This window comes from Alligator sinensis, unplaced genomic scaffold (genome assembly GCF_000455745.1).
Source record: "Alligator sinensis unplaced genomic scaffold, ASM45574v1 scaffold487_1, whole genome shotgun sequence".
NCBI lineage: Eukaryota > Metazoa > Chordata > Crocodylia > Alligatoridae > Alligator > Alligator sinensis.
The window spans coordinates 184,769-198,936 of record NW_005842301.1 but is presented as its reverse complement, the minus strand read 5'-3'; the positions used below and the strand labels follow the sequence as shown (position 1 = coordinate 198,936).

Here is a 14,168-nt window from a genome sequence, read left to right as displayed (position 1 = left end):
TTCCAGAATGTTCTCAGTTTCTTGTGAAATGAGTGCAGAAGGAAGTTTCAGAAACCCAGTGGTGGTAGCTCTGGGGAACACTAACAAGCATTGATTTATATTTGTTTTCTATGGCCATGAACTGGCCTAACGATATACTACAGGGGTTTTCAACCTTTTTTAGTAAGTGTACCCCCGGCAGCTGGACATGCAGCATGGGGTGGTGCACAGCCGTTCCCTCGGTTGACAACCCCTGATGCAATACATCAGAGCTGTCCAACTTCCAGTGTCTAAAGTTCTACACTAGAACTCTTCCTTGGGGCACAGAACAGTGGTGGGCACCTTCATGTTAAATGGCACATAGGTATTAATGCTATGCTGAGCACATTTCAAATGTTCCACTTATTCTAGTGGGCATGTATGGTGAACATCAGCTGGGTGGTATATCCAAGGAAACTACCATACTGAGGCACATTTAAGTAGCAGCACTCAGATATGCTCCTACTACAAAATACATTAAGTATTCCTCCTTCCTGATTATGTATTAACTAGAGGTGCACCCATACATCGGTCTGATATGGGATTGGCACCAATATAAAGAAAATTGATTGCATTGGAAATTGGCCTGATGTGGCCAATAATTTGGCTGATAAATGCCCCTGCATGCGTGCAGCCGCAGCACCGCACGCAGGCAGTGAGAAGCACAGCCCACAAGCTGCGTCCAACTGCTAAGTCTGTTGGGGTGGAAGGGGACAGGGAAGGCAGATCAGCGCTTCCCATGGTGAGAGAGAGTGGGGCAGGGGCTGGCGAGCTGGGGCCCGGCCCGGAGCCGCGGCTCATCTGGGCGGTGCGGGGCAGGGAAGCTCCTGCTACTGCATAAACCCCAGGAGGGCTCAGGCAGGTGTGTGCCCCCAGATCTGCGTTGGGGGGGCTGCAGTTGCAGGCTGGGGCTATGCCAGGCTCTTTTGGAGACTTGGTAGGGGAAGGTGTTGACCGAGGGCTGCACTTGTGGCAAGTGGCAGCAATGCTGGGAGCAGGGGTTATGGGGGGGCTATGGAAAAATTTGGGGTGACTGCAGCCCCCTCCATAGCCACACTCCAAGCACTGCCACTGCCCACCCCAAGTGTAGCATGGCCCAGCCCTGCAAGGAAAAGCCCAGTGCAGCTTCAACCCCAGCATGCCCCACCCCACCCCACCCCACCCCACACAGATCCAGGGGCACATGCCCCCCCCATGCCCTTCCTCCCCCCCTTCCTCCCCCCCCTCCATGAGCCAGTTCACGCCTGTCCCACCCTGGCCAAGCAGCACCTCCCCCAGGCCCTGCCCCAGCCCATGCCCCACTCCCTCTCTCACCACAGGGCTGCCTCCCCATGCCCCTTCCCTCCCCTCTCCCCTTTCACTGCAATAGACTTACCAGTTGCATGCAGCTGTATCGGAAATTGGATTAGTATTGACCAGTATACCTCCTTAAAAAACTGGCTATCAGTATCAGCCCCCAAAATCTCTATTGGTGCATCCCTACTATTAAACCCTACCTTCTGCTCACATGCAGAGTTTATTTCAACCAGAGTATCAGCCAAATGTCTGCAGTGCAACAGTCACTTTCAGGTTCACTTACTGGCACTGGAGAGCAGGGAGAATATACTGGAATTCCACAGCTGCAATCTGGAAAAAAGTATGAAAGTGCTTGCAACCGTTGGTATATTTCAAACTTAGGATTTTGGTCTCAGCCTGACAAATCTTGAGGCCTTAGGGCAGGTGCATCCCAAAAAGCCTACAGTGAGACGAATACAGACACCAGGATACAGGGAGCTTAGAAAACTGCCTTTATTCTACTAGTTATTGGAAAATGGAAAATACAGAAGAGTTCAGTTGCCTGCAGAACATCAAGAAGTTCACAGGTTGGGAGTTTGGATGCTAGGTAGTAACCAAACAAACAAATGACAAAACATTGCATTTTTGCCTTGAAGCTGGGTCAAGCAGTTAGTTGTCTTGAAGCTTCTGAAATGTTCAGTTGCCTTGAATATGAACAGACTGCCTTTCCTTGGCTCCTTAGGCAGGTGCTGGAAGTTCATGGAATAATGTCTTCCTGGGTGTGCAAATTATAATTTAAACCATACAAATGGGTCAGTCACAAACAAATGAGTTTAGGTGGGGGAGAAAGATCAGCTGCTTTCCATCAAACTTTATTTTCAAATACGGTTTCTTAAAAAAAAACCATAACACATTACACAGAGATTACAAGTAGCAGCATTAGGAAGTCCAATTATACAAAAAATACTACATCTAGGCCTGGGTAAATAGATTTATTTTTGGTAACATACATTTAAGTGGCACTAATTACACAGCAACTAAAAGGTAACTAACATGAAACCACAGAACTGTTGCTTTTCAATAGCTGGATGGGACTTTTCAGGGTGATCACATTTTCAAACTATTGTTTTATACCTTAGACCCATTATTATACCTATTGTTTTATACCTTAGATGAAAATCCAACTTTCCTAAATGTGACAGCACTGAAGTTTGTCTGAATTCCACATGCAGCTATACAGCTGTTGTACTCAATTAGAAGAGGATGTTAGTTATAAAGTAGTTACATTTCAATTCTCTATTACCATCTTTTTTCTCTTTCTAGAAAGAAACAAGTTTGAAAATTGCCTTCAATTAGCGCCTGGCATATTGTGTGAGTGCAGCGAAGGTTTGTTAAAGGAATGTTAAAGTTAACCTTTTGTACACAGATAAATTTGATGTAGACTGTTATAAAAATTATGGTTGGCTTCTAAATACTGGTAGCAAGATGACTTGATTTTTTAAAAGTAAATTAAAGGTAAATGAAAAAGGCCAGTAATCTTACACTAAGATTAATAAACAGCACTTCAAAATTACTCAAGTGCAGGGGGCTGCCTTGGCCATCTTCTGGCCATGCTTTACAAGAGAAGGCACCCAGATTTTTTCTTGCCACGCCGGGCTTGCAAAGCAGCTCTAGTGGCCATTTCAAAAACCTCCCTCACACCATCTTTGGTCTTTGCAGAGCATTCCATATATCCAAATGCACTAATGCGGTTTGCCATGTCTCTGCCTTCTTCAGGTTTTACAGGCTCCTGTACAACACAAAATCAAAGGAAAATCATAAGTCCAAAATTGAATCTAAAAAGATCATTCATTTCATCATGATGTAGCTTTTCTATAAATTAAAACTAATTTATGTTAGTATCCCATTTAGATTCTAAGGTGAGGTTTTTTAGGGGATTAAAAATATGGATTAATTCATGATAATATAAAAACAAGTTTTCCTTCACTCTGGTAGTAACAATAACCATTAACAGTTACAAAAAAGATTACTAACAGTAAAAAAAAAAAAAAAAAAAAAGACTTGTTACTTTGTTTAAAGTAAACATCATTTCATAAGAGAATCAAGTTTACATGTTAGACAGTGTATTCTCCTGCCAGGCAATGACCCTTTTTTCAGACAGGGTGTTACAGGAATTATCTTAAATAAAATCTGCTTTGTTAATGAGTAAACAAAAATCAGTCTTAACATGTAAAAAGAAAGTCCAATGATACAGTTTTTGTGGACAATTATTATCCAAATATTGGATGTTTGGTTACCATTATCCAGATTTCTATTTTACTGCATATATTTTTGTGGCATTGGTTTTTCCATACTACTAAACTAATTTCATGGAAATAGCCCCCCAAATTGTGGCACTAGGCTATCTATAAGTTAGCAGTTATGAGATGAAAGATAAATATGATTTTTTAAAAGAATGCATCAGGAACCTGGAAGAGCAGTGGTTGGCAGCCTTTTTAGGCTGCAGGCTAGAATGACCCTATTTGGATCAAATGTGGATGGGTAGGAACCAGGACCTAGCTGCTGCATCTCTGTGCCAGCGTGAAAAAAGCACCAGCCTCCAAAGCTTCCCTGCCTCTGAATATTGCCAAAGCCCCACATCTGCTGGCTGGTTCAAATGACTCTGCAGGCCATAGGTTGCACACCCCTGCCTAAGAGGGCTTTTAAAATGATCACTTAGAGCCTCTAACAAGGTCCCTTTATAAAAGAGGCAGCAAAAGAAAAACATTCAGGTACAACAGAGCAATCTTTGGCTTTAATTTCTATATTTACCAAATTAGTATCTGATTTTAACCATGCAAATATATTATTAAAAACCTGTTTTGTTCTACCCACAGTAGAATATAGGCATAGCTACACCTAAATCATTCCCCGATCAGTGACTGTCCAACCTCTTCTTGAACACCTCCAGTGGTGGAAAGTCCACAACTTCCCTAGGCAGTCTCTTCCACTGCCTCATAATCCTAACAGTGATGTTTTTCCTAATATTCAATCTAAACCTACTTGGCTGCAGCTTCCAGCCATTGGTCCATATTTTACTCTCTGCAGCAATGAAAAAAAGTGTTCTCCCCCTTCTTTATGGGAGCCCATTAGATATTTGAAAACTGCCATCATGTTTCTAGGATTCAAACCCCAACTCATGGCACCTGCAGTCAAGAGGACCAGGCTGCAGAGCTATTAGGAGACTAGCCATGCTGAGCCTGGCACCTTCCACCAGGTACCTAACAGTAGAGCAGGTGACCTAGGAAGAACAATGGAATTCACAAAGTCTGGATGGGAGGGCTACAAAACCCTTCCACTTCCTGTGGGGCTTCGTCCCTACAACAATACTCCTAATATTTCTGCTATGGACCCCTCCTTGCCAGACTCCAATAGTCCTGCTCCTGTCTTGGATCTCCTGTCTTGAACCCCTGCCTCGCTCTGCTCTCGCTTCTGCCTTGGACCCTCTTGCCCTGCCTCCAGCCTTGCTCTGACCTTGTTCCTGCCTGACAGTGTTTTTGATGATTCTTCCCAAGGTTCAGCACCTTGCATTTTTCAGTACTGAACTTCATCCTGTTGGCTTTAGCTCAGCTTCTAATCTATCAAGATCCTTCTGAATTATGCTCCTGTCTTCTAGCATGTTCACAATCTTCCCTAGTATCATTTCCTGTTCAATAATTTTCTCGAGAAGTTCTCTAGTCCAGCATCCAAATCACTAACCTGTTGAATAGCGTTAGGCCCAGGGGAGAAGCCTCTGGAACTCCACTCAAAACCTCCTGCTATTCTAACATAAATCCATTTGTAATTACCCTTTGCTTGCAATTACTGAACCAGCTGTCTGTACACCTTATACACATTTTATCAGGCATACATTTCTCAAACTTGTTTATAAGAAAGTCATATAGGACTTTGTCAAAAGGCTTACTGAAGTCCAAATACACTGTACCAGTGGTGGTCAACCTATCTGTCCCTGCAGGCATGGGAGCTGGTCTGCAGGCTGGATCCTGTGTACAAGGTCAGTCTACAGGTATGATCCAGCACACTAGCCAGCACAGTGTTTCTCTACCTTTTAAGTAGCAAGTACCACCGGACTTCTTAAAAATTTAATGAGTACCCCAAAACTCAATTTTCCAGGGGATTTTATATTTACAGACTAATGCGTGCTATATGTTGGAAGAAGGGCAGAGATATGACAGATGTCTGATCTGGTGTGGATAGGGCTGCCACCTTTTAGTGCACAACTCAAGTATATACCTGGGCTGGAAGTGATGTTGCCCAAAACTAGGAGGGCTGAACGCCAAATTATTACTGAGGGATTTTAATGCGTGGCACATCAAATTTTTTGCCATAGTTTTGAGAGGAAAAGAGGGCAAGAGAGAGAGGAAAAGAGGGAGGGAGAGAAAGAGAGAGAGAGAGAGAGAGAGAGAGAGAGAGAGAGAGAGGGGGGAGGAGGGGGGGGGGAGAGAGGGAGAGAGAGAGTGTGTTGGGGTACCTGCATACCCCCTGCCTGTGTCTTGCGTACCCCCAGGGGTACGTGTACCACAGGTTGACAAACGTTGTGCCAGCATGATCTGGCATATGGGGCCATGCCATCCAGCCTGTGGGTCTCCCCACAGGTCTGGAAATGTGATGATGGAAGAGTGGTACCATTAACTGCAATTAATGTCTGTAGGATGAGCCCCACAGCACTATATCCACTGCATTCCTTTCATCCACCTAATTCGATACAGTAAAAAATGTGTTATCTGGCACTTTACCATCCAGAATGCTCTATTAATCAGCATCTGTCTCACCATGGCACCTCTTGTTTCGCTGCTGCGAGCCGAGTCCCACTTCTTTCTTGTGGACCACGGCCTGGGGCAAAGCAGCCTGCACGGAGCCCCTCTCTCTGTCACTGATGCCAGGGAGTAAAAGCCCTGGTGCACCGGACGCAGCAGTCGGAGCGGCAGCCCGAACAGGCAAAGACACCTCCAACCCACCAGGCTGGAGATGATTATAACTCTCAGAAAACCAGCGTATTTGATTAACTGGCACACCCCATTCCCCATGGATGCCAGATAACAGAGCTTTTACTGTATATTGTTACAGAGATCAAGTTTGGCCTGTTTTGTTCTTAGTAAATCTGTGCTAGCTGCTTGTGATCAAACTTTTATCCTCTAGATCCTTTCAAATGGACAGCCTTATGATTAGGGCTTGCTTTAAATTGCAGGCCCAGTTCACTAATATCATGGCCAGATTGTGGTGAGGGCCACCATTTTTGTGCCCAGATCATGGTGCCCTACTCCCAAACAACCCCCCGCCCCGACCAACCGAATGACTGAGGTTTAGGGCCAAGTTTAATTGCAACAGCAGAGACGTTGCTCCCAAGGCCTCTAATCACTACTGAAAAGCCCACAGCTCCATCCCCCATCCTTACCAGAAGAGGCAGGAACAGCAGTAGCAACAAGTTTTCCTGCCCAGAGGAGCAAACAGCCCCTCCCCTACTCATTCCCAAATTCTCTCCTCCCATTATCATGTTTGCAATCCCTTCCCCCCTCCCCTGGGATGCTAGGCTTTTGCTGCTGGCTGGGGAATGCTTTTCCAGCCTGCACCAGCCATCTTGTTGGTGGTGATTTTGTGATTAATTCAATTAATTTTGTGATTTTTATGAAAAATGCAAAATCACAATTTAAACCAGTCCCTACTTATATACATTGCAATAACTTCCCAGGAACTGAGGGCAGGCTAACCAGTACATAATTCCAAAAGTCCTCCTTTTTTAAAGAATAGCACTATGTGGGCTCTTTTCTAGTCCTCTGGTACCTTGCCTGTCTCCCATGACTTGGTAAATATTAATGTCAAGGGCCCAAAATCTCTTTGACCAGTTGCTTTGGTGCCCTGGGACAAAGTTCACCAGGTCCTGACTTAAATTCATTCAAGCGCAGTAAAAGATCATTGACCATCTCTTTCACTATCACAACCCTCAACTTCTCCCCTTCCTTATCCAAATAATCCTTATTTGTTGTCTGGCTGGAGCTTATTTTTTCTGTGAACACTGAGTCAAAGTAGCTTTTCAGCACCTCTGCCTCCTTTGCATCTTCTGTTGAGTTCACCCTGACTGCTTACCAGTGGATCCATAGCTTACTGGTGTTTCTTTTTGGGCCAAAATTTCCAGAGCCTCTTCTTGTTCTCTTTAACTTCTTTTGCCAAGTAAAGTTAATTTTTTCCTCTGTGTGCCTGACTTCTTCCCTGCAAGTTCTTGCTATTTCCTGGTATGCTTCTTTGGTTACCAGCCCATCTTTCCATTGCTTGTATGCTTTCCTTTTCCTTTTGAGGTATCCTAGAAACTCTTTGTGCAGCCATATTGGTCACCTGACATTTTTCTTATTCTTCCATGATGCCAGAATAGCATCTTGTTGGAATTCCAATACGGTAACTTTTAGAAACGTCCAGCTCTCCTGGATCCCTTTATCCTTCAAGGTCTTGAATTCTCTCATATCATGATCACTTTCTCTTAAGTTGCCCATCACCTTCACATTCTCCACTAATTCTTCCCTATAGATCAAGACAAAATCTGAGACAAGATCCCTTGTATCCTCAACTTTCTAGAATAGAAAGTTGTCTTCCACAAAAGTTAAGAACTTGCTTGACATTTTATGTTTGGTTGTATTATTCTTTCAGCAGATATCCAGAAAATTGAAGCCCCTCATCAGTACGATCTCATAACTGTTGAATAATTTTGTCACCTTGAAAAAGTACCTCATCCACCTCTTCTTCCTGACTTCCAGGTCTATAAAACATCTCCACCATTATATCAGTACTGCACATTTCATTTCTTATCTTCAGCTGAATATACTCTGATTTACCCTCTGCTTCCTGAACCAGGATAGAAGTGTATTTTTCATGTAAGGCAATGCCACCACCTTTTCTCCTAACTGTGTCCTTCTGAAACAGAATATAGTTGTTCCACCAAGTCTCTGCGATACCAATCAGTTCATAGTTCTTTTCCAGGCTATGACTTCCAGCTCATCTTATTTGTTTTCCCAGATTTTTCACATTCGTATACATATATTAGAAGTTTTTTGCATTTTGACCTACTCTTTTCCCTCTGGCATCCCTTAAAGCTGTCATGGGGCTCTCTGGCCTTATCCCAGAATTGACTGGCTTCTTCCATATAGACACAATTGATACTGCCAGGAATGACATCGAGCAAATAAACAACACAGAGCAAGTCAGAGGAAACTACAAAGCCCTCTCGCTTCTTTATTTCTTGTTCTGTTGCCGCACCATCCCCCATAGAACCTAGTTTAAAGCTTTCCTTACTAGGCTGGACCAGATGATGCCAAGATGATCTTTTCTACTTCTGGTCAGATGGAACTGGCTAAGTTTGCCAACGACACCAAACTCGGGGGGGGGGGGGGGGTGGTGGTAAAGCGTCCACACCTGAGGATAGAAGGGCGATCCAGGCTGACCTCGACAGGCTCAGGAAATGGGCAGACGAGAACCCGATGGTGTTTAACACCGAAAAAAAGCAAGGTTCTCCACCTTGGGAAGAAAAACCCGCAGCATGCTTATAGGCTCAGCAGTGCTATGCTGCCTAGCACTACAGACGAGGAGGACTTGGGGGTCATGACTGACCACAAGATGAACATGAGCCTTCAATGTGATGCTGCAGCTAGTAAAGCAAGCAAAACACTGGCTTGCATCCATAGATGCTTCTCAAGTAAATCCCAGGATGTCATTCTCCCATTGTACTCGGCCTTGGTGAGGCAGCAGCTGGAGTACTGCATCCAGTTTTGGGCCCCACAATTCAAAAAGGATGTGGAAAAGCTTGAGAGAGCCCAGAGAAGAGCCACGCACATGATCAGAGGTCAGGAAAACAGACCTTATAATGAGAGGCTGAGAGCTATGGGACTCTTCAGCCCGGAAAAGCGCAGGCTCAGGGGTGATCTGGTGGCCGCATATAAGTTTATCAGGGGTGCTCACCAGGAACAAATGGTCACAAACTCCTCCATGACCGTTTCAGGCTGGACATAAGGAAGAATTTCTTTATAGTCCGAGCCCCCAACGTCTGGAATAGACTGCCGCCAGTGGTGGTTCAAGCACTTGCTTTCAACACCTTCAAGAGAAATTTGGATATTTATCTTGCTGGGATCCTATGACCCCTGCTGACTTCCTGCCCCTGGGGCAGGCAGCTGGACTTGATGATCTTTCAATGTCCCTTCCAGCCCTAATGTCTAGGAAATCTATGAATCTTTATGGCAGTCTTCCTCCACAAAAAGCTGTACATTGGCAAACATTTCAAAACCTTCACGTCAACACCACTTAGGCATGTGTTTACTGCCATTACATGACCATCTCTGCCTGTTCTCTTGCCTTCCACTGCAAGGCTTGATGAGAACACCATTTGTGCTTCAAGCTCCTTAATCCTTTAGCCAAAAGCTTCATAGTTTCCTCTGATTTGCTCAGTGTCATTTTTGGCAGTATCAATTGTGTCTATATGGATAAGCAGGAAAGGGTAGTTGCCCGAGGGATGGAAGAGCTCTGACAATCTTTGTAACATTCTGATTATGGGCTCCAGACAAGCAGCACACCTCCTGGGACACCAAACCTGGGCAATAAACTGGTACTCGTCTCCCACAGAATGTAGTCGCCAACCCCCACCACACTCTCCTCTTCCTTCCTGGCACAGTAGTCTTACTGCTATTGTTTGAAAGGATGCCTCTCACCTGGCTGGGATGGTTGTGGGAATCCTGCCATCACCCCCTTCCATACCAATCTCAGCACAGAATGTCACAAAGTGACTACCTATGTCCTCCTGGGAATCGTACATGCCTTTCCAAAACCAGTTCCCTATACCGCACAGAAAGAGAAATACTGCCCAAGTGAGCAGAGGGTGGAAGAGTGTGCGAGTGCATGCACACACAGAGGAACTATATTCACCAGCAGACTGTATTCCTCTCTATACCTAATTCCCAACAGCAACAGATCACCACAACCAGGAAAAGGAGGAAAAAACTTTATGGAGACACAACAGCTACAGTCAAATTTCATATAGCACACTGCATACACACACAGAACACAGGAAATGCTACTAATGTCAACCCCCTCTAAATCTGGCTGCCTATAAATTCATCAGGGGATGGCAGCAAGGAATAGGAGATGCTCTATTTACTAGGGCACCCACTGGAATAACTAGGAACAACAGTCACACATTGACTGGGAACAGATTTAGGTTGGACATTAAAAATAACTTCACCACAGTAAGAGTTGCCAGAATCTGGAATGGGCTTCCAATGGAGCTCTCCCCTACCTCGGGGGTCTTCAAGAGGAGACTGGACAAGCACCTAGCTGGGGTTGTCTGACTCGAGTGCTCTCTCCTGTCCAGGGCAGAGGGTCGGACTCAATGGCCTACTGAGGTCCCTTCTGACCCTAACATTTATGAATCTATGAAATCCATCTTCACAATCCTGTATTGCTGGGATCAGAAAATAGGAAGGGTGTGCATTTTTCACACAGCAAAAAGGTGTGAGGGGAGTCCTTGCAGAGACTTCTTGCTAAGCAAAAGTTTCAAATGTCCCAGAAATGGTATTCTGGCTGCAGGTCAAGTCAACATTCCTTACTGATGCAGCAGCAAACATGCTTCTATGGTTCCTGTTGCAGTGGCAAGGATCTGGTGGCATGGGGTTGGGTACGCTGAATTGATAGGTGATGCTGGTGCTGGGTTAGCTTGCTGGCTTGGGGAATGTGCAGTCACAGAACTTCAGTAAAGACTGCTTTGTTGCAGTTGTGACCAGTTAGCAACTGTGATAGGAGAGACACTGGGAACCTGTTAGTCCCACAACGTGTTTGCGGCAGTTCTGATGCAGTCCTGAGGCAAGGAAAGAGTCAATGACATTCTTAATTGCTTGCCAACCATGCAATGACATATGCTGAAACCTCAGTTGTAGATAGTTTGTCAGCCTGCACCTCCCATTGAAAGGAATGCCTCCCCCCTACCCCAGCTAGGAGCCACCAAAGCAGGCTTGCCCTATCCAGGAGGAAGCTTTTCTTCCAGCAACAGAAGAGCATATATAGACAGGTTAGTCTGACCTGAATAACTCCCATCTTTACCACAGACTCATATATATCAAAACACAGCAACATAGAACAAAGCATTCATTTAATTAGGGAAGACAATATGGGGAATCCCTGGTGCAAGTCACTATATTAGCATTGCAAGTTTAACACAAGGTACACAACCTGCTCCACGTGGAGCTCCTGCATCAGTAAACATGGAAATCCCGAGGCCACTGACTGAGTCTGCAATCCAGAGTCAACTGGCAGAGGACGAGAAGATGGAGCAAGGAGATCTGGCAGACCTACTGGCATCATCAGAAGGGAGAGCTGTTGCTGCTGAGTGGAGGGTCAAGATGGAATTCCACCAAGACCAACGCACTGACCTGCTGAGGCGAGACATCTCCCAAACAGTTGCACACCATCCCAGACCAGGACAAATGCTGAGGCCACTGGGGAGGCAGTGGGCATGGACAGCAGAGATGCTGATGGACAGCCTCCAGGTAAAAAACACACACTCTTATAGCCGCATGTGGAAGGTCATCATTTTTGGAATCCCTTGATTTGAGGATCATCTCTACCACAGCTCATTGATGGGCCTTGAAGTGACTTAGAGTACAATCCCAGAGCCACAGATCTGTCTACAGAAGTTGCAGGTCTTTCCACAGGTGAGAGTAGGCTTCAGGGAGTTCTCTCCTTTTCCTTCCTCCAGTCTCTCTTCTCTGCTTCAAGGGCAAGACACTTTACCTCAAAATGGGTAAAGTTACCACTTCATTAAGGATGCGGCACCATTACAGTTGGTTGGCAGCTAGCTCCTCCCAACTCTTGATGTCGACATCCATTTTCTTGAGGTATGCCTTCAATGTGTCCTTGCAGTGTTACCTCTGGCCACTGTGAAATCTCAAGCTGTTACTAAAATGGGAGTTAGGCACTTATTTGGGGAATTGAGTCATGCATCTGCACACAATATCCATCCAGAAAATTTGGTGTTTGAGGATCACTGACTCAATGCTGGTAATACTGGGTTCAGCAAGGATGCTGGTGTGTTTGGCAATCTTCCCATTTGATGTGGAAACTCAGCAGGTAGAGAGAGAGCATTATGCGAATTCTCCATGCTGCTTCCCCCTTCTCCTCCCCACAACATCTTCAGCTGTACCCTCTCCATCAGTCTCAGACCAACAGTACCACAGTACACTGTGTCAGCAAGGACCATGGCCAGGAGTGCCCACCCCCTCTCAGCCTGCACCAGTGCCTCACTAGGGACAGGCTTATCCTGTCCAACCCCCACTCCCTATCATGCACCATGGAGACAGTTACCCTCCCCAAATTTCAATATCAAGTGTCTGGGCTGCAGTTTCAACAGCAGCCCCATAAGACCCAACCAGGGCCATGGCTACCAGTAGGAGCCCCACAGAAGTACACCCCATTCAAAGGACACCCTCAACAGCACCAACAAACCCCTACCCAGAAGAAGACTTCCAATTCCCCAGGTTTTGGGCCATATGCCTCATCATCATAAAGCCAGTAACCAGGGAACCAGTGACCAGGAGCTGCAAACAAGGTAAGCAGTTTGCAAGCAGTTCTCAGGCCAGTTCCTAGGCTGGTTCGTGGGCCCTCCCCACCTTTTTGGAGGGGCAAGTCTTTCAGCCTGGCATATGGAAGCAGAAAAAAAGGGAACCCTTTGGGGCCAACAAGAAATAAACAGGCCAGTTCCAGGCCAGTTCACTAGGGAATGTCTGCTTGGAAGAAGAGCAGTAACAAAGAGAAGGCAGATTAAGAGACCCTGGAAAATGCCTGGAGGACATCGCAATGCCAGAGCCACTGCCACTGCCTCTGCTTGCACCTATGAGGCTTCTGTCCAGGCAGGACCGCTCACCATCAAGGCTTCCACCCAGGTCCAGGTTTGGTGCTGTGGGGACTGTGGCTTGCAGGTTCCTTCCAGTGATGGCCAGGTCGGGGAGAGCCTGTGGTGTGAGTGGTGCCTCCTGGTGGTCTCTCTCAGGGAACAAGCAAGAGAACTACATGAGGTGGCGGCAAGGCTCCGAATCATCCTCTGCCATGAAGTGTTCATCGATTTAGTGGTGGAAGAGACCTCTGGGACTGTGGAGGAAGAAATGCCAAACACAGTTCTAAAGAAGAGAGAGGACATGGATACCCAAGAGGGTGGAAGCTGGAGGCCTGTGACTTCTGGCAGCAAGCAGAGATCTTCATCTCCATCTGCAGTTCAACTGGAGAACAGATATGCAGCCCTGGCAGCAGAGAGGGAGAAGCATGTTCCATTGATGGAGGAAGACAGGCCAGGCCCCACCAAGGTGGGAAGGATCAAGACTACTGCCACCAAGAGGAAGTGATGGGTGGTGGTGGTTGGAGACACCCTTTTGTGGGAGGGACAGAGGGAGCCATCTGCCAACCTGACCTATGGTCTCAGGAGCTCTGCTGCTTGCCTGGAGCCTGGATCTGAGATGTCATGGAGGGACTACCAAGGCTCATCATCTGGCCCTCTGACTACTACCCCATGCTGCTCATCCATGTGGGTACCAATGATACTGTCAGGGGAGACCCTGAGCTTATCAAGAGTGACTACAGGGCTCTGGGTCCAAGGATGAGGGGGTCTGGGGCTCAGGCTGTGTTCTTGTTGATGCTTTCAGTCAAGGGAAAGGGCCTGGGCAGGAGCAGGTGCAGGTGCATCCTGCAGATCAACACCTGGCTGTGCAGGTGGTGTAATCAGCAGAGATTTGGCTTCTTCGACCATGGGATGTTCTTCCAAGAAGAAGGATTGCTGGAAAGAGATGGCATCCACCTGATGAAGAGAAGGAAGAGCG

The 14,168-nt window shown here is 46.2% G+C and overlaps 1 protein-coding gene across 1 annotated transcript in view; it reads right to left on the bottom strand.

Moving 5' to 3' along the window:
* Positions 1 to 2,082: 2,082 nt before the first annotated feature.
* The window catches only part of RHOA (ras homolog family member A), an 84,182-nt gene continuing 72,096 nt past the window's right edge, over positions 2,083 to 14,168 (bottom strand). Inside the window, exon 5 of the mRNA XM_006028255.3 lies at positions 2,083 to 3,082. Within this exon, the coding sequence (XP_006028317.1) occupies positions 2,909 to 3,082 (174 nt within the window). The 3' untranslated portion in view covers positions 2,083 to 2,908. The remainder of the gene's footprint in view (positions 3,083 to 14,168) is intronic.